The 18,896-nt window shown below is 44.2% G+C and overlaps 1 protein-coding gene across 1 annotated transcript; it reads right to left on the reverse strand.

The window, feature by feature from the left end:
• Positions 1–1,944: 1,944 nt before the first annotated feature.
• On the reverse strand, positions 1,945–18,477 carry LOC111145726 (acyl-coenzyme A amino acid N-acyltransferase 2-like). Its single transcript, XM_022500883.1, has 4 exons — positions 17,615–18,477; positions 7,325–7,821; positions 6,867–7,069; positions 1,945–3,366 (listed from the first exon to the last, which is right to left on the reverse strand). Exons 2-4 carry the CDS (start codon positions 7,782–7,784, stop codon positions 2,773–2,775), a joined length of 1,257 nt encoding a protein of 418 aa, XP_022356591.1. The 5' UTR covers positions 7,785–7,821; positions 17,615–18,477; the 3' UTR covers positions 1,945–2,772.
• Between the last annotated feature and the right edge of the window lie 419 nt (positions 18,478–18,896).

The raw sequence follows: 18,896 nt of genomic DNA on the forward strand, positions 1-18,896 counted from the left end.
GCCAAAATAAAAAAGTCAAAGTCTAGTAACATCAAATTCTTCAAGTATAAAATTCATTATTGCAAAGCAAGCAAAATAGAGACATTTTTAAATTTGTTAAGATTCAGGTGAATAGGAATCTTTTAAAATAATTACATGAGTTTGTCCTTTAGGAAATGACCAAATAAATGAAAGATAAAGCCAAGAATTTAAAAGACAGGCTGTAAGGAACTATAAGCAGGAAGGACACGTTGAAGCATAGGTGTATGTTAAATATGTATTTATTGTGAAATGAATCAGTAATCTGAAATTAATGGAGCTGTCATGGAGAAAAAAATTCAATACCTGCCAAAGTTCTTGCCTTTGGGGGAAGAAAGGTAAATATATTGATTGTATCTTTTATTTTTTAGCTTTTTATATGAAAAATTACAACCACTCATAAAAAATATTATAACAAACTTCAGCATAGCCACAATCTAGAAGTAATAATTATTCACATTTTGCCATATTTCTATAGTATTTTAGAACAATTCCCAGATATCACAACTCTTCACCTTTAAATATGTCAGTATACATCTTTATCTAAAAGTGACTTTTTACATAACCACAATACCATTTTGACAGCTAACAAGATAACAGCAATTTCATAGTATCCTTTTTTTTTTTTTTAAAGATTTTATTTATTTATTTGACAGACAGAGATCACAAGTAGGCAGAGAGGCAGGCAGAGAGAGGAGGAAGCAGGCTCCCTGCGGAGCAGAGAGCCCGATGCGGGGCTTGATCCCAGGTCCCTGGGATCATGACCTGAGCCGAAGGCAGAGGCTTTAACCCACTGAGCCACCCAGGTGCCTGAATATCCAGTCCATATTCAGATTTTTCTAATTGTCCCCAAAATGTTTTTTTTTACAGTTATTTTGCTCAAACCAAACCCACAAATAGCATTTGGTTGATATGTCCCTTAAGTCTTTTTTTAATGCTTGATAGTTCCATAGTTCACTCCAATGCCAAAAGAAAAAAAAAAAGCGGGGGGGGGGGGATTGCACAAAGGAAAAATCCCCAACTTTTTCATGAAACCAGCTTCTGAAAAAAAAACAAGTCAATTGCTAATTAACTTATGGTGAGACCAGATTATACAATGACCCACAACCTGGATTTGTTTGTCTCTTCGTAATATTGTTTTACTGGTCTCTAGGCACTGTATCAATAAGAAGTTTGATGTAAAGGTTTGATTAGGTTCAAGCTTAGTAGCATTGTTAGAAGTAATCTAAGTAGTGCTAGGCACTCCACCTTACATCTCGTCATGAAGCACATTATGTAAAAATGACCATTTTAAGAGATGTTAAGTTTGATCCGTGAGTTCAGGTGGTAACAGTCAACTGCAAATTTCCTCAACTGCAAATTTTCTCAACTGAAAATTTCCTTACCCCTTCCCCTTAGCTGATACCTTGTACTTTGGTAAAGTTATTCTTGGGTTTAAAGGTGGGGGAGTAGTAAATCAGGAACTACCTAGAAATTAAAAAATTAGAACACTGCCAGAAAAATAAACACAAAAAAATTGGAGATGGAATGAATTTATTTTAAAACAACAGAAATCAAGGAATCAGGACAAAAAGACTTGACCAAGAAACAAACCAAAAATTGTTCTTGGAAAAGATCCACAAAATAGAAAAATATTTGGTAAGTCAGGTTGAGAGGAAAAAAGAGAAAGAATGAAAATAATAGGGGATATGTGCAAAATTATAAGTGAAAGATGTGTTCTAGAAAATATGGGTGAAATTCTGAGAAAATAGGAATGACCAGGTTGGCTCCAAAAGAAATTTTTTTTAAAGATTTTATTTATTTATTTGATAGAGATTACAAGTAGAGAGGCAGGCAGAGAGAGAGGAGGAAGCAGGCTCCCCGCTGAGCAGAGAGCCCGATGTGGGGATCCCAGGACCCTGGGATCATGAACTAAGCCGAAGGCAGAGACTTTAACCCACTGAGCCATCCAGGCGCCCCCAAAAGAAATTTTAAAACCCATATTAGTCAATATGAGAAAAATCATCTAGTAAAATCAGACACAAAAGCAACATGAGTCCATTAATGAATGTAATTCACCACATTAACAGATTGAAGGAAGAAAGCATTATGAAAATAATTATAGCCAATTCTGATACACTAATTGTTACATACCTGGGCTATTCTAATTGCTTTAAATATATTAACTAACTTCAATAACTAATTTCAATAAATGCTATAAAAGCATGTGATTAAATTCAATCCCGTTCCTGATTAAAATTGGAAAAAGGAATATATTTTATGGATAAAAAGAAACATCACTATTCTGAGAAAAAAAAGTATTGGAAATCAGTAACGAGCATTACATGTGATGGTGACATTAGAACTTTTCATATCAAATGTCAGAAACTCAATTTTAAACAGAAGTGACTTGTTTTTCCACAAGTAACTTGGAAGTTCTAGGAAATTAATCTAGATGGGCAATCCCTGGGTCCAAGGTATCCCTACCTGGGAAACAAAAGATGATTCAATTTGCTAGGGCATTACAGTTTTGAGACAGCAATGTACCCTGGTGCATAGAAACTAAGATTCAGTTTACAAAAAGTTCAAATTCCATACAAATTTGTCAGATATTGATCTTGTGCCATTAGCCTTTGATTTTTGCCCTACTTCGTAACAACTGATTCAGGATAACTGTGAACCTAGAGCAGTCTGGAGAACCTCCTCTTCCCATCCTATCCCTGCCTTAGTCTTATTTTTTTGTCTCCCCACTTCATCATCACCCTAAGCCCTGGCTCAGAGTTTGCTTCTGGCTTGAATAAGGTGTTGCCTGAAGAATTTCAGGATCTCTCCCCAGGAGTGCTCCTGAGCAGCGGCATGGGCAGTGGGGTCCCCTCCCCAGAGCAGGGGCGAAGAAAGTTTCATGTTTGGGGAAGCGTAACACAGGGGTGCGTAGGGTGGCTCGATGAGATGGCCCGCCCCCGGGTACACCAGCATCCTTCCATTGTTTCTCCCGTGGTTCTGCAGCTGGTGCAGAGCCTGCTCAGCATACTCCCTGCTCTTCAAGCATTCGTCGTTCTCTCCAACAATGAAGAGGATCGAACCCTGGGCCTTTTCGACAGGAAGCACGCTCCGCTGATTCACCTTATCCCGGGGGTCCCCCCTGAAGTGGAGGAGGCGTACAGCCCCGGAGATGTCAAACTGCAAGCGCTCCATAAACATGGGGATGGGTGCTATCACCAGATCTTTGTACCTGAGTGGAAATTCGTAGATGGCAGTGGTCCCATTGATGCAGACGGTGGCTACCACCTGCTTCAGGAAGCAGGCCATGGCCAGCCCGATCTCTGCACCTTTGCTCACGGAGATCACTCCAATTCCTGGCGTTTGGACCTGAGGCACAAAATGAAGCGAACCCATCACAGGCCATACTTGAAGGAGCTGCCTTGCAGGCCAGTAAGCTAGTGTCATGGAAACAGTCAGACATCCAATATATGGGATGGCAGTCCTAGCGCTGGGGTTTACCAGCTTCTGTGACTGAAAACATTGCCCCCTTGCCTTCTCGAAGCCTTACTGTCTTATTATCCCCATAATATTCTCTACCCTGCAGGATTGTTGTACAGATTTAGTGAAACAATAGAAATAAGAACTCTTCATCAGAGGGAGTGTTCCAGAAAAGCAAAAAGAGTTTAAATTCACCAGCAACATTCAACATCACCTGTAGAAGCAGGTAAAGTTAGGAATCCAATTCTTCTCCCCAGCTAGTTAAAGAGGTTCCTGGGTCCTTTTGAGTATTATGTAGGTGTTGTTCATATTTAAATAGCAATTTACAGGGCCGCCTGGGTGGCTCAGTGGGTTAAGCCACTGCCTTCAGCTCAGGTCACGATCTCAGGGTCCTGGGATCGAGTCCAGCATCGGGCTCTCTGTTCAGCAGGAACCTGCTTCCCTCTCTCTCTCTCTCTCTCTCTCTCTGCCTGCCTCTCTGTCTACTTGTGATCTCTCTCTGTCAAATAAATAAAATCTTTAAAAAATAATAATAATAAATAAATAAATAGCAATTTATAGGTACAGAAGTTTTGAGTATCCACTAATCCAAGAGCTAACCATGAAAGCGCTGGAAGGGTAAAAATGCAAGACTTGGATTCTATAAACAGTTGAATCCTGGCGCCCCATCTAATAGGAAGAGTAGTAAGTCCTACGAAGAGGTCCTTAATTCTGTGAAAGGCTAAGGGAGCAGAGGGAAGGAAGAAGTTTGGGAGACAAGTAGGGAAAGGAAGAACATTTTGGACAGAGAGGGGCAAACACATGGCAACCTGATACGTTTACTTTGTTTACAGTTGTATGCCCAGGCCTGTCATCAGTTCACCTAAAAAAAAAAAAAGTTACGTTTTGTTTTGCTTTAATTACAGCTTTCTGAGATCCAGTTTTCAAGTTTCTACTTCAGTAGGTCTGAGTGGACCCAAGAATCTCATCCTAAGAGCATATCCCTTCCAGGAAATCCAGTGCGTTTCTACATTTGGGAAGCACTCCTAAGAGGAACAGACTGGGGAGGGAGGGAGGAGACTCTCATCACAATGGTAGTACCACACAGGGGAGCAGTGAGGAGGGAGCAAACTACAACAGGGAGTGGCAGGGAGGGTGAAGAAGTTGTGACGTAGGGAGAACGATTGGGTAATAGCCCCTGAAGCTCTTTGGGACTGGTTGAGGATATAGGGAAGGGAGAGAGGGGAAAACAGATGGGCACGGATGACAAGGTGGATTTATCAAGAGTTTACTGTGTGCTGGCTCCTCAGCTAAGTGCTTTACACACAAATGGTCTCAGCTTGCCTTTCCAATAAGAGCCCAGAGATCAGGAAGTCTCAGGTCTTGCTTAAGGTTACAATAGTATCAAGGGGCCAAGGTGGGAACTGAATCTCTTCTGATGATACTGAATCTGAATGTTGCCAATTCCCCTTCCTCCTCAGCTAAAGTCACAATTAGTGACATTTGAAATGAAAAAAAAAAAATTTTTTTTTAACTTGAAAACATTTTATCTGGGATTTAATTCCTTCTAAACAATCCTTTAAAGAGAGCCAAATATGCTTGGAAAAATCACACGTGGGCCCCTGGGTGGCTCAGTGGTTAAGCCTCTGCCTTCGGCTCAGGTCATGATCTCACGGTCCTGAGATCGAGCCCTGCATCGGGCTCTCTGCTCAGCGGGGAGCCTGCTTCCCCCCGTCTCTCTGCCTGCCTCTCTGCCTACTTGTGATCTCTCTCTGTCAAATAAATAAATAAAATCTTTGAAAAAAAAAAAGAAAAATCACGTGTATGTTTGGTGGTGATGACGGCAGTTTTACTGAAGGTGAAGATACTGATAATACTCCAATAGGAGACATGGCCTTGTGTCTCCTAGAGAAGAGTCAAAGTCTCCAGGGAGAGAACAGTATGAGTCATGAAATCAGGATAACCAAAGAGTTTGGAGCAAAAGCACTGCCATAAGGGCTGTCTAGTTTTGACACATGACTTAATTTGAGGGTGCCTTCTTATCTGAAAAACGAGGATGTCAACAGGACTCACATCACGAAGTAATTGTGAGTGCTCAATAAGAGTGCTTTAAAAAAAAAAAAGATCTTATTTATTTGACAGAGAGAGACACAGTGAGGGAGGCAACACAGCAGGGGGAGTGGGAAAGGGAGAAGCGGGATGCCCGCTGAGCAGGGAGCCCGATGTGGGGCTCAATCCCAGGACCCTGGGATCATGACCTGAGCCGAAGGCAGACAGTTAACCAACTGAGCCACTCAGGTGCCCCTTAAGTAAGAGTGATTTTTGAGTATTTAGCATAGAGTCAAACAGAGAGCTGTTTAGTAACTGTTAACCTGGTATGATTGTTTTACCATGACAGGCTGAACCATAAAACATAGCTGATATTCGACCATTTTCAAACTGAAAAACCAGAATTACTACATTTCAACTTAACAGAATGTCAACCCAGGCACCTGACCACATGATATTTATTTCTATTATTCTGTTTTTAGTCACCAACACAAACATCAGTACTTTGAGACCTCTTCAAGAGGTCTAGATTATAATTCATCTGATATTTAATTCCTAGAAAAAAAGCTGGATTATGAGACATACTAGTTCAGTCCTTCTCATACCTGAACGTGTATCCGAGTCACCTGGGGATCTTGTTAAAATGCAGATGCTGACCGGGCTGTGTCCTGAGAGTCTGCATTCAAACAGCTCTCTGGTCCTACCAAGGCCTCTGGATCGTGGACCACATTTTGCACGGTACAGCAATACTTGACAGAGTTCTAAAATGATCCTTCCTTTCTAGATTCCTTCCGTGGCTTTGGGCTTTGCACACTTACTTGGGGCTCAGTTCTGCCCCTAGATCTGATACTAATTGATGAGCTAATTCAGCTAATCAGATGGTGTGGCCACATCCATTCTGCTGATAATTCTGCTCTCCTTCTGTGGCCCAGCTCTGAAACTGAACTTCTGTGCATTCTGAGTCTCAGGACTCTTGAGGGGGACTTAACTTCAGCATTGCCCATGTAGAGACAATCACTGAAGTCTGAAACCATGTCAAGCCGGAGAATTCATCATTTGAGATCAGCAGCTGATAAAAATTGAAGAGTTACTGATGAATAAGTCATGTAAGGAGTCTTGGCTTTTTTTTTTTCCATTGAAGATAACCATAACACACCCATCGTTTACTGGCCTCTGTGCCAGTAAGCTGATCAGCAGCCCAGCAATCCCACAAGGTCAACATCATCATCCCCATTTCAAGGGCAAACAGTGCTATGCCCAAATCGAAACAGATTGGTAAAATAGGCAAAACAGACATTTCTGATTTTGGGGGGGGGGCGGCTATAATGTTATAAGCTAGAATGAAAAGTATTCTTAATTACCTTGGGATGAGCTAGTAGCAAGTTAGCAGCTTCCTCAAAATATTCCAAGTCGATCTCCTGCAGTAACTCGGGCAGATCTTCGTAGGCAAAATACGCTAATGCCAACACAGCAAAGCCGTGCGCAGCCAAAAGACTGGCCCGAAATTCAACCAGACCCCCTCGACCCCCAAACAAATCAATGACTCCTGGGAAAGGCCCTTCCCCTGAAAGCAACAAAAAGAAAAGAGAATGGGATCAAAAAGTGTGGAAAGAGGTTCAAGTGGCTGAGAGGGGGAGTACAAGGTGAGAGAATAAATTCCACTTTCACACACACACACACACACACACACACACACACACACAATGGCATGTTGGTTTTAAACTACTGTGGGAAATACTAGTTCTCCAAGAATGTGATGCCATTTGTTAGTGTTTTTATATTCATCAACATTTCCTGTATCACCAAAGATTAGTCTTACCTGGAGGCAGAAAAAGGGCTCCCCGCACCCGACCTTCTCGGACCTGCACCCGCTGTACCCCAGGGGCCGAAAACCAGCGCTGGACCACCTGGCTGGCCATGGGCTCTTCTGTGCTGACATCTTGGAGACTAACTGTGTCATAGAGGTTCAGAGTGACCAAAAAGGGGCTGTTCACATCTTGCTTAAACAGCCTCCTGAAAGCCTTCTGACACTTCAGAGACCAGAAGAGGCCCATCGGGTGGACCCCCACGTAGTCGCCTCCAAATGCAGGAGCCTCCATTAGGTCCAGCTCACCAACCTCATTTGCCTTGTAGAAGGCTTTGGACCGGAACACATTCCCCTTCTCATCCTTCAGAGATGCTGTTAGGGTCACCAGCTGCAACGGGGGCAGGCCAGTCACTCGGATATGCACCGGCTCATCTGCAAGGGCACTTGCTGGGGTGGCTGTCAGCTGGAACATTGGCAAATTGCAACGGGACAGAGTGGTATTCCCTGCCCTGGAGGGTGAGAGGAGACTTGGAGTTGGAGACTGAAATCCCAGGAGAAAGATTGAGATAAGGCTTGCGTTAGGTCTGGCCAAGCTCTGCTTCTAGAGACCTCATGCAAAATATACAAAACGTTCAGAGGAAGGAAACGAAGACGTGCCAGAAAACTCATTATTCTCATTTTACATATGAGGAAACAGGTTGAGTGACATGCTCAAAGCCTCATGAATAATTAGCAGTAGAACTGGAAATTCAAGCTAAGGCTGATACCGCAGCCTCCTGTCTTCTCCGTTGTAACACTATAGAAAACCTTCATTTCATGGTTTGGGGTAAGTTGAGCTTTAATTCTTCAGTTGAGATAATACCCATTTGACCTACTTCACGGGGTGTATTTTAGGATCTGAGGAGGTAATGCATGGAAAAGCCCTTACAGGAAGGATCAGTATTGCTTTTTAAACCCCACACCTACCTGGGGTTGAGTTACAGGAACAAGAAATATACTATGGTGTTGTTTGTCTCTAATCCCTCCCTGTCATTATAAGATCAACTTCCAGCTCTTTTCTTCTGTATTCCCATTATTTATTCCTTTTAAGGGAAAATAGAACTCTATGATGTTTTGGGGAGGAGGGGTTGAAGATTTCGTTTATTTATTTGACAAAGAGAAACAGCGAGGGTGAGAACACAATCAGGGGGAGTGGGAGAGGGAGAAGCAGGCTTCCAGCCGAGCAGGGAGCCTGATGCAGGGCTTGATCCCAGGACCCTGGGATTATGAGCCAAGCTGAAGGCAGACGCTTAATGACTGAGCCACCCAGGTGCCCCAAAACTCCATGATCTTGTCTCTGCTTTTACGCCTTTCTGATGGACTGATAAATGTCAAAATGTCAGTGGTAGAGACTGTAATAGACATTGGGCCAGCTATTTCGTGCTCTGCTCCATTAATGAGCAAAATTTGGGCTATTTCCTCCTTCCTTACATCCTGTCTCCTTTCCTTTCTTCTCTCTCTCCTCCCTTTCCTCCTTTCTTCTGTACCTCATGCTCACCCCCCCCCCCAAAAAGAACCTATTTATAGATAACAGATGCAGAGTAAAATAGAACTGGGAAAACATGAACCAAAATCAGGCATTGGTCAAAGAAAACCTAGAGCATGAAAAGTAAAGCTTTTCATGTGCTGTTGTAAGGACCTATTTTATAATTCTATTTTAGCCAGAGGCTTCCATTGAAGTTAAACAATAACTTTGTTGTTTAACCCTTAAACTGTCCCTGCTCCCCTTCCCCCAAGGGACTTAAAAACAAGTCCTGGAAACCAGCTCCAGGTGTGGAGGCCAAGAAAAGACTGTACCCACCTCGAGTCTAGCCCTGACATAAGTACAGCCATCTTGGCAAAGCAAAAGCCGGCACCTTGCACTGTAAGAGTGGGTTAGCATAAGAATGGCCATCCTGAAGGCCGGGAAGCCATTTTACTGAGCATCCCTAACCAGCCCACACTGCGCACATGACTTGAGATAAGAGAAAGTAGCTAAAACCTGAGAAACAACTTAATCATCTACCACCAGGGCGGTTAGGCGATGGTGCCACAGGGACCAGATGTTAAAGAAAACAAAGAGTTAACTTGCAGAGATCACAATCAAGCAAGACAGGAGTCTCCCTTGGTTTGCAAATGTCCTGGTGATTTACAACAAAAAGGGCTATCTCTTCAATGGCCCAATTTCCAGAGACAGGTGGCTCAGTTCCTCAAGGCCTAAGGTCGCCCTCCCCACCATAAAACTGAGGGAGGCTGAGGCAGAAGGACATAAATAAAGTTAAATTTCTTCTAAACCGGGGCGCCTGGGTGGCTCAGTGGGTTAAGCCGCTGCCTTCGGCTCAGGTCATGATCCCAGGTCCTGGGTTCAAGCCCCACATCGGGCTTTCGGCTCAGCAGGGAGCCTGCTTCCTCCTCTCTCTCTGCCTGCCTCTCTGCCTACTTGTGATTTCTCTCTGTCAAATAAATAAATAAAATCTTTAAAAAAAAAAAAAATTTCTTCTAAACCTAAATCTCACTTAACCGCCAGGATGGCTCCAGGGTGATGCCGGGGTGGCAAAAGGTTAAACAAAGTTAGACTGTCAAAGTGGGGTACAAGATATGTATGTAGCTATGGGAAAGTGCCTTGAAAATGCTATATAAACCCTTGGCTTTGAGTGCTTGGGGTCCTTGTTGAAACCCACTGCGCTGGGCGGATACTTGGACCCCAGCTAGCTGGAGATAAACCTCGCTGTGTGACTTGCATTATCGAGAGTGTTCTCTGTCTAATTGAGGGGTGGTCGACTCCGTACCCTAACATTTGGAGGTTCCACCGAGATCTTAACACCATCCTCAGGGAGACAGACGACCCCTGATACCAAGGTTTACATAGAAGCCGCGGCAGGAGGTTTGGCCACCTCCAAGATGGGAGGACTGAAACAGGTCCTCGACCAGAGAGGCTGAAACAGGCCTCCGAAGAGGAGTCGTGGGAGACATCCCCGACTAAGAGGTGCCCCGACGACGTCCGCAGTGGACGCCGTTTGGAGGGTGAGGTAAGGATCCTGAGTGTTGTGTGAGTGGGACGGCGCCTGTGGATGTGGTGTGGCAGACCGGCCGGTGGGTGTTAGCAAACTCGGTTTGGATTTGTGTGTTTGTTGACTTTGTGTCCCTTGTCTTTTCCTGGCTTCTTTTTGGTAACAATGCTATAGCCGACGGGCCCTGCCTGGAGGCTCGGCTGCTGTTGCGGTCGGGGCTTAGCTTCCTTCCAGTTTTGTCTTCGTGGCCGCGCCGGATCGTTTTTCCTTGTGAGTGTGTTCTAGTTAATTGTTATAAGTGTATTTGTCTTGTTGTGGACTGAGGACGTGATGGGACAGACGCAGACGACCCCTCTGTCTCTGATGATTGACCACTTCTTGGACGTTAGGGAAAGGGCCCATAACCTGAGCACTGACGTACAAAAGGGAAAGTTTTGGACTTTCTGCATGTCTGAATGGCCATCCTTTAATGTTGGATGGCCCCGGGAGGGCTGCTGGGTTTGCGGTTGTCTTTGTCCTGTCTCTTTGTAATCTGTTGTGGTGTTTGTTATGTTTGGAGGAATGGGGCAAGTAGAGAGTAAGGAGACTCTGACTTCCATCTCTCTATTCCTCCTAAATAGACGTGGGGCTTCTCCCTCACTCATTTCGTGTGTTTAAGGCTATAACTGGAGCCAACTGGGGTTGGTCTAACTCGAGACAGAGACGTAAGGAATATTCCCAAGCAGCTGCCGAAACAACTTTGTTTCGGGGACATTCCTTGCCCTCTCTGGCCCGACGGAGACTGCCTAGCCCCCCCCCCCCCTTGCTGGCGGGAAAGCATGGTGTCTGCTCCTCTGTTGGAGTTGATGAGCTCTAAAACCGGGAATCCTTTCTCTGCCTCCTAGCAGCACTTTGTTCTTCTGTCTCCCCCTTTTGTTTCCGCACCAACATGTGTGCGGCCTGCATGACTGGCCTCTAGACCATCCTTGGTGCTTCCTGCACCACGGCTCCTTCTCTCTTCACTGTCAAGGAGCAAGAAGAGCAGCCCCTGGACCTAACACCCCCCCACTCCAGATCCTCCCACCCGTGTCTCAGGTAAACATTCAAAGTGGAGTGGGCCCAGGTAGAACATAAATCAGTATTTGAACTAAGTTAAGTTTGTCGGGTTAATTAGGATGAACATGTCTTTTGAGTTATCAGTAGTAAATGTGAAATTTGAAAGTTTACTGAAGGTCAAATAAGTTCATGTTATTTGTTAAAATCTGTGTTAAAATCTGTTGAAATCTGTTGGCAAAGAGATGACTAAACTGATGGTTAATTGTCTGTCTCAAAGTTTTAATGGGTGATTCTTAAAGTAGCTTTCAAAGTCTTTGGTAACCTGAAACTTTAAAGTTTTGCTTGGATGACAAATGGAATTAAATTATGGACATCTAGGTCTTAACCAAATGGGATAAAATGCTAGAGCGCTGGTTGCTGGAACTAGGTTTGTGCTTTTGAAATCTGTTGGTAAACATGTTTTGTGCTTAACTGATTGACAAATTTGCCATCTAAAGAATTCTGTTTTAACTGTTTACAATTGGTTAATACTTAGCCATCACTAGAGGTTAAGGTATTTCTAAGAGTACAAAATTCTGTTAAGTGTAACTAAGACTGATGGAAATGAGAAAAGCAACTCTGTATGTAAAAAGAGAGAAAAACAGCCTCGAGGCCACTGTCAGAGCCAGACCCATTCCTAAAGAATGGAAGGGGAGATTGATCGCCTCCCATTAGCCAGGGATATCCAAAGGGGAGAGTGTCCAACCTGTTTGAATCTGAAGGGTGCCTGACTGTGTGAATGTGTCTGTATGGCTCCACCGCTTCGGCTACGGAGTCTGAGTGGCTGCACACTGAGTCTCGCGGGGCGTCATATGGCATAACGGTCATCTACTCCATGGAGTAGCCTGGTCCGGGCTACTGACTGATTGCTTGTTACAATATTCTTCTTATACTGCCTCTATTTTATGCCTTTCTTACTCTGTCCACACTTTTCAATGCTTACAAATAATAGCCAAGTGTCGTTCCGCAGCAGAGTTGTGCTGTGTAAGAATTCATTTTTCGGAATGCAGATTTCCCTCTCATTTTCCCTTATACCAGGAGGGTTTGTTTACTCCCTTAACTCATTTCTCAAAGTGTAAAGGGAGATTGGGGTAGGTAATTCAGGAAGGAGGGGCAGACATGATCAGCCTACCACCCTCCTCCCCATGCAATAGAATGCTCACTAACCATCAAGAACCCCCTCTGGGGGCGCCTGAGTGGCTCAGTGGGTTAAAGCCCCTGCCTTCGGCTCAGGTCATGACCTCAGGGTCCTGGGATGGAGCCCCACCTCGGGCTCTCTGCTCAGCGGGGAGCCTGCTTCCTCCTGTCTCTCTCTCTCTCTCTGCTTACTTGTCAAATAAATAAATAAAATAATTTAAAAAAAAAAAAAAAGAACCCCTTCTGTCTTGCACCCAAAACTGAAAATGAACATGACCCTTTTGCACATGGCCCTCATGGGATGAAAAACTTGTAAGGAAATCACTAATGAGACCACTCAATCACTATCCGTCATGACGTGTATCATAACCACATAACCACATACCATAACCATAACACTTGAAGTTCAAAAACAATTTCTTTTTTTCTCAGTTAAGAATCCTAGTGGAGGGGCACCTGGGTGGCTCAGTGGGTTAAAGCCTCTGCCTTCAGCTCAGGTCATGGTCCCAGAGTCCTGGGATGGAGCCCCACATCGGACTCTGCTTGGCAGGGAGCCTGCTTCCTTCTCTCTCCTCTCTCTCTGCCTGCCTCTCTGCCTACTTGTGATCTCTGTCAAATAAATAAATAAAATCTTTTAAAAAAAACATATCCGATGGTCCAATAGGCTGATTTTTGAAGATAAATTGAAAGTGGAAGAAGAGGACTGAAGGACTGGAGACATGCCTCATGAGATCAGAAATAGAGAATTACCGTCTTCTGAGTCAATTCACAAGAGATGACTCGCTGTCAAGTCTGTCTAGACAATGAAGCTACTAACCGATGGAATTTATACTAGCTGGTGATATAAGTTGTCCTGTTTCATGAGCATAATCTTTAACAAATAATTTTAAAATGCAGCAACAGCTCCAGGAAAATTGAAAAGGCAATCATACACCACAATCATCCGACAAGGAAAGGGCCTGGTTCTTTTAAAGGACTACTGGAATTCTATCCTCTCCTTGGTCCCATTTTTTTTCTCTAACAGAAAAAAATGTACTGGGCACTTACTAAAAGCTAGCCACTGGGTAATATTAATTCCGATAATAAAGCCTTTCCACTTTTCAAGGTCCTTTCATGGTCATTATAAGTCAGGAGATTGAGCTCACATGACTTAGCCAAGTTTGTCTGTGTTAACGGTACAAAAAGAATTTTAACCCATGTCATCTGACCCTTCATTTAAATCTTATTTATGGGGCGCCTGGGTGGCTCAGTGGCCAGGGAGCCTGTTTCCTCCTCTCTCTCTGCCTGCCTCTCTGACTACTTGTGATCTCTGCCTGTCAAATAAATAAATAAAATCTTTAGAAATAAAAAATCTTATTTATTTTCCCTAAATGACAGTAAGAATGTGAACATGCATTTTTTTTTTCCTGGCCTCTCCCACCCTTGTTTCTTTTTCACTACGTTCTTGTCTTTAGTTTCTTCTTTTCCTTTCCCTGACTCTGAAGCTTTTAATGACAGATACAGCCTGATGCATAGTATAGCAGGACTGATAATGGAATAGTAGGGTTGAATTTAATGGTCCACAAACCCACATGTGCACAAAATGGAATGTTTTCCTATTATCCTAGCTTCAGTGTAATTTCTCTTTTCAGTCCTTGTTCCTCCAGGTGGCAGAGATACACACACAGAATTCAGAGCACTCTGCTTTTCCTTGCAGTCCAAGTAAGCCCAGTGACTTGTACAGTGCTAAAAGACTTGGCCAGAACACCATGCTCCTATATTTTTATGCATTCTTCCAAACCCATTTTGCAATGTATGCCAGGGGTCCAAATTCAGATACCTGGATGGGTGGGTAATATAAGTTTGCAGGGAAAGGTCAGAAAGAATGCAATATAAGACGGTAATGAAATAAAGATCTGCCCAGTCTAAAGGCATTCAGATGTATTCTCCTAAAAACTAAACAACACAAAATAAAACAGACACACAACAGAAACCCCAAGGTGGATACCAAACAAACCGCACCTATTTGTGACTTTGGGAATTTACATCCTCCTATTAGGGTTTTTGTAACTCAAAAAAATACTTTCCTGGCCTTTGTTTTTGTGTCATTCTTTCCTGAAGCTCGGAGGGCCAACTGACCTCTCTTGGGTAGAAGGACAAGGTGAAATGGAAATACCAAAATATGGTGGTGGGAAGTGGGAAGTAAGGACTCGTACAATATTATTTCCACTGGTGTATGGCAAGTTAGCCCTGCCCCCAATATCCAAAGCCCTCCAACTGTCTCCTTATTACCTCTTAACCACGCTTAATGTTCGTGACTTTTTTCTGCTTTCCCTGTATTCTAATTCTGTTGTCTTATTCTCAACTAGATCCCAACTAATCCATATACTGTGATAGGAATTAATACCTTTGTTAATAAGGCTTTTGGCTCTCAAAACCAGTCTGTCACAGATTTTTCTAGAATAAGTCATAAGAAACCTTAAAGCTTATCCTATCCAATGTTGTATTGTCAACATCGATAAAGCGCCTACTGTATACAGGAACGACTTTCTATCCTCTGGGCTCTCCACAATGTCACTCAGAGCACATAATATGTTACTGAAATGTGCACTAGAGCCATTTATGCTGTGTTTTTGCTTTCCTGTGAATCTGTAAATTTCTTGAGGGCAGGATCCAGTCTGATGTGTCTTGGTCACATTCACTGCACAGGGAGCCCTTCATTTCCTGGTCGTCAACTGATTTTTCAAAATGATTATTGATTGTGCTCTCCACTTCATTCCCTAAGCTCTCATCCATTTACCTAAGTCTGCCTTCCTGTTTACAGTCTTTTTCACTTCCCAGTCTAATCTCTGCAATCTAGTCAGATCTCAACACAAAAATAATCGAATCACTCTCCTGCTTTAAACTTCGATGGCCGCAGAGTGAAGGGTGAAGTCTAAATCCTCTGGCCTAGCATTAAGACCCTTTGCAGGGGAATGGTTCCACCACAGCACCCTGGAGGGTTCCCCGTGCCCACAGGCAGAACTTGGACCACCAGGACCTAAATCAGGATGGGATGCCTTGTGATCGCGGGGACACGGAAAGTTAGGCAATCTTCACAGGAGGCTCCACAAGAGTGTTTTCTCACCTGTCCCTCTTATCCTTTTTTTTAATTGAAATATAATTGACATATGAGATTAGTTTCAGGTGTACAACATTCGGCAACTAATATGCATTACCAAACAATCAGTGAAAGGTTTAGTTATCATGTGTCATCATACAAGGTTCTTACACTGTTATTGGCTCTATATTCCCTATGCTGTACTCCACACCCCGATGACTTATTTACTTTATAAGTGGAAGTTTGTATCTCTTAATTGTCTCTCCCTATCTTACGGGAGGCTGCCATGAGACAGTTTTCCCATCCACTTCCCTGGTTCCAGAGAGGTGTACGACTTTGGGGCACGGCTGCAGGCTCTGTGACAGTTTTGTTGCAGTCTGGAGCTGGCTCCCCAGCAACTGTGTTGAGGTCATGGGGCCCCGTTTGTTTCAGTGCCATTGTTTCAGGGTGTAAGACAAGGACTCAGACAGCTGGAGCCTGTGGCTTCTCTGGCCTTCACTATCTATGTAAATGATAAACTGTCTGAATCTAACAGGGGTTCATTATTTCTTTACCAGCTGAATCTGTCAGTCTTGGACTCCCCTTTGTGTTTGGTGCCCTTTATAATAATCGGATTCAAGCAAAACCTTTTCCAACTAACCCCAGCCTACTTACTAGTCCAACCAACCATCTCATAACACGTAGCATATGATGTTATAAAAATCTGCTTCTTTATCTCCCTCCCTTTTTGCTCTAGCAATGTAGTAGCCTCTAGCCACCTACAGCTAATGAAATTTCAGTTTATTAAAAACAAATAAAATTTTAATTCCTTGGTCACAATAACCACATTTTAATTGTTCAATAGCCACACATGAGTAGTGGCTACTACACTGGGCAATTCTGATAGAGAATATTTCCATCATCCTAGAATATTCTATTGAACAGCACTCGCCTGGATTGTTAATTATTCCTTGGGGGCAATAATTACACCTTGCTCGACACTCTATTCCTCAGTTTCTAGAATAGCATCAGGCAAGTAGTGATGCTCAGTAAGTATTAGAGTAATTAAATGAAAGAATAAATGATAAGTGGAAAGGTTAAAAAAAAAAAAAAGAATAGCATTTCTCAGAGAGTAGAAAGAACAGAGGCCCAGCTGAATTCTCAGAGGCTACTTCTGAAGATGTGAGACTCTTCCAAATCCGATGGAATAAAGTCTCCAGGCTTCTTCCCATCTCTGCAGCAGAAGCCTAGACACTGTACCTCACTGAATGTCCATGAAACTGAGGCCACAAAGCAGCCAGAGGGCGAGAACCAAGCTGCCCCACACAGGATTAGCCTTCCAGTGGTTGCAGAGAGAGCCCTCGGCAATATAGGAGCCTCTTGGGCTGAAAGCCGAAAGCCCTGCTGTGGAGCAGACTCCGGACTCCCAGGCAGAAGGGTATCAAGGTTACATATGCCACTGGGCGACCTTGACTCTTCTGGAGAAAACACAGCCAGGAGCTGCTAAGACTCTAGCGCCCTGAGTGGCAGGAAACAAAGAATAAAAGAAAGCAAAAAGTCACCCGTAGAAGTTAAACTTCCTAATCAAGAAACAAAAGTCCATTCCCTTTAGGGGCTTTTCTTCCCTCATCACAGGTATTTCCTCCCCCTCCTCCCAAGCCATAAGTCCCAGAGAAAAATTTCTTGAGTCAAGAAACAATCTCTCCGTAAGTTCACATGAGTAGGAGGACCCTGACTGTGCAGCCACAGTCAGTCTCTAAACGACCTCTTGTTAAGTGGCTGCTTCTAACATAGATCTGTGTGGCCAAGCAGTCGGCCACCGGCCCCTACCCCACCCCACCCCCGGGTGCAGAAGGACATTGCAGTCCCCCGGAGAGCTGTGCTCGCCATGGAGATGAGGAAGGCACACAGCTGAATGAAAGCCGCCTTCCTGGGTGCCCAGCCAAAACACTGAGCAGTTCCCGACCAGGCCAGGCCGTGACAGCCCGACTCCCCCACACTCACCCTGAATTCAGCTGCTGGGAGCAGTCTGGAGTAGGACGGCTTGCTGGGCCCACTAGAGACACTGGAAGCTTCCCGAGCCTATTCTTCCAACTGAGCTAGCCAGGCCTGAGCTAGCCTACTCTCCCTCACAAAACTGTCAGCGTCTCCTTCCTCTTACGTATGTCCCCAGTCATGGGACTGTGGACCCTGCTGTGACGGTGTCAGAGCAGACTCTCAGGCTGATTGCTGTTTACCTCTCAGTCCAAGTGTTTCACAACGGAATCTCAGGTTTCATCACAGGGCTCTGTTTCTAAGCACTTCCCTGACTCCTCCTCCCCACCGCTGGCTCTGGTCTCCTTGGGGATTTCCTCCTCTGAGTCCGTGGTCTCTTAGGCAACTAACTGCCTTTTTGACAGTGTCTAACACGGTAAGTCCCAAACGTCTGACGTAGTAAGTCCGCACCAGGAGATTCTAACCGGAATAAGGTCCTGGGGTCTGTATGTTCAACAGGGGATTGCTAAGGCATAGCTGGGTTTTGAACTGCTCTTCCAAGGGATAGCGGAAGCCCTCCTCATGCAAAAACACCTCCCCGAGACCAGAACCTCTGAAACCTGCCACACTGTTAATGTCCTCAGTCCAAGTCCATGGTCAAAATGCAGGAATGATCAGGTTTACAGATTGTTGACTGCGCCTCCAGGTGGTGACTTGCTTGGGGGAGGGCACTGTGTCTTTTCATTTATGTACCTTTTGTAGCCAGTGAGATGTAGCTGGGAGACCACCGGTCCCTAGAATCAGAGAGACCTAGATTGGAACCTGGACTGTTTAACTGGCCATGTGATCTGACCTCAGGGAGATTGCTTTACTTCCCTTGGGCTTTGATTTCTCCTTCTTCTTCTTCTTCTTCTTCTTCTTCTTCTTTTTAAGATTTTACTTATTTATTTGGCAGAGAGAGACACAGCAAGAAAGGGAACACAAGCAGGGGACGTGGAAGAGGAAGAAGCAAGCCTCCCTTGGAGCAGGAAGTCTGATGCAGGGCTTGATCCCAGAACCCCGGGATCATGACCTGAGCTGAAGGCAGATGCCTAACAACTGAGCCACCCAGATGCCCCTGTGCTTCGACTTCTTAAATAAGAGTAATATATAAATGTACTGAAAGTGAAATACTAGCCTGGGGGTGGGGGAAGGGCTGATCTTGGAAGTCACGGGCAGATTGGAAGTACTGAGGAAAGAGAATGGTGTCTCAGCACACAGCTCTCATAGCAGGTGAGAGGTACCTTGGCAGGATAGCAAGACTCCCAGCTGA

This window comes from Enhydra lutris, unplaced genomic scaffold (genome assembly GCF_002288905.1).
Source record: "Enhydra lutris kenyoni isolate GAN:26980312 unplaced genomic scaffold, ASM228890v2 scaffoldscaffold13, whole genome shotgun sequence".
Lineage (NCBI taxonomy): Eukaryota > Metazoa > Chordata > Mammalia > Carnivora > Mustelidae > Enhydra > Enhydra lutris.

Bases quoted from the DNA above. Each gene is read 5' to 3' on its own strand.
- LOC111145726 (XM_022500883.1), bottom strand. From the start codon at position 7,784: ATGTTCCAGCTGACAGCCACCCCAGCAAGTGCCCTTGCAGATGAGCCG. The intron at 7,070-7,324 runs GTAAGACTAATC...TGTTGCTTTCAG, and splicing joins AGCCCTTTTTCTGCCTCCAG to GGGAAGGGCCTTTCCCAGGA. The intron at 3,367-6,866 runs GTAATTAAGAAT...TTTGTGCCTCAG, and splicing joins TGCTACTAGCTCATCCCAAG to GTCCAAACGCCAGGAATTGG.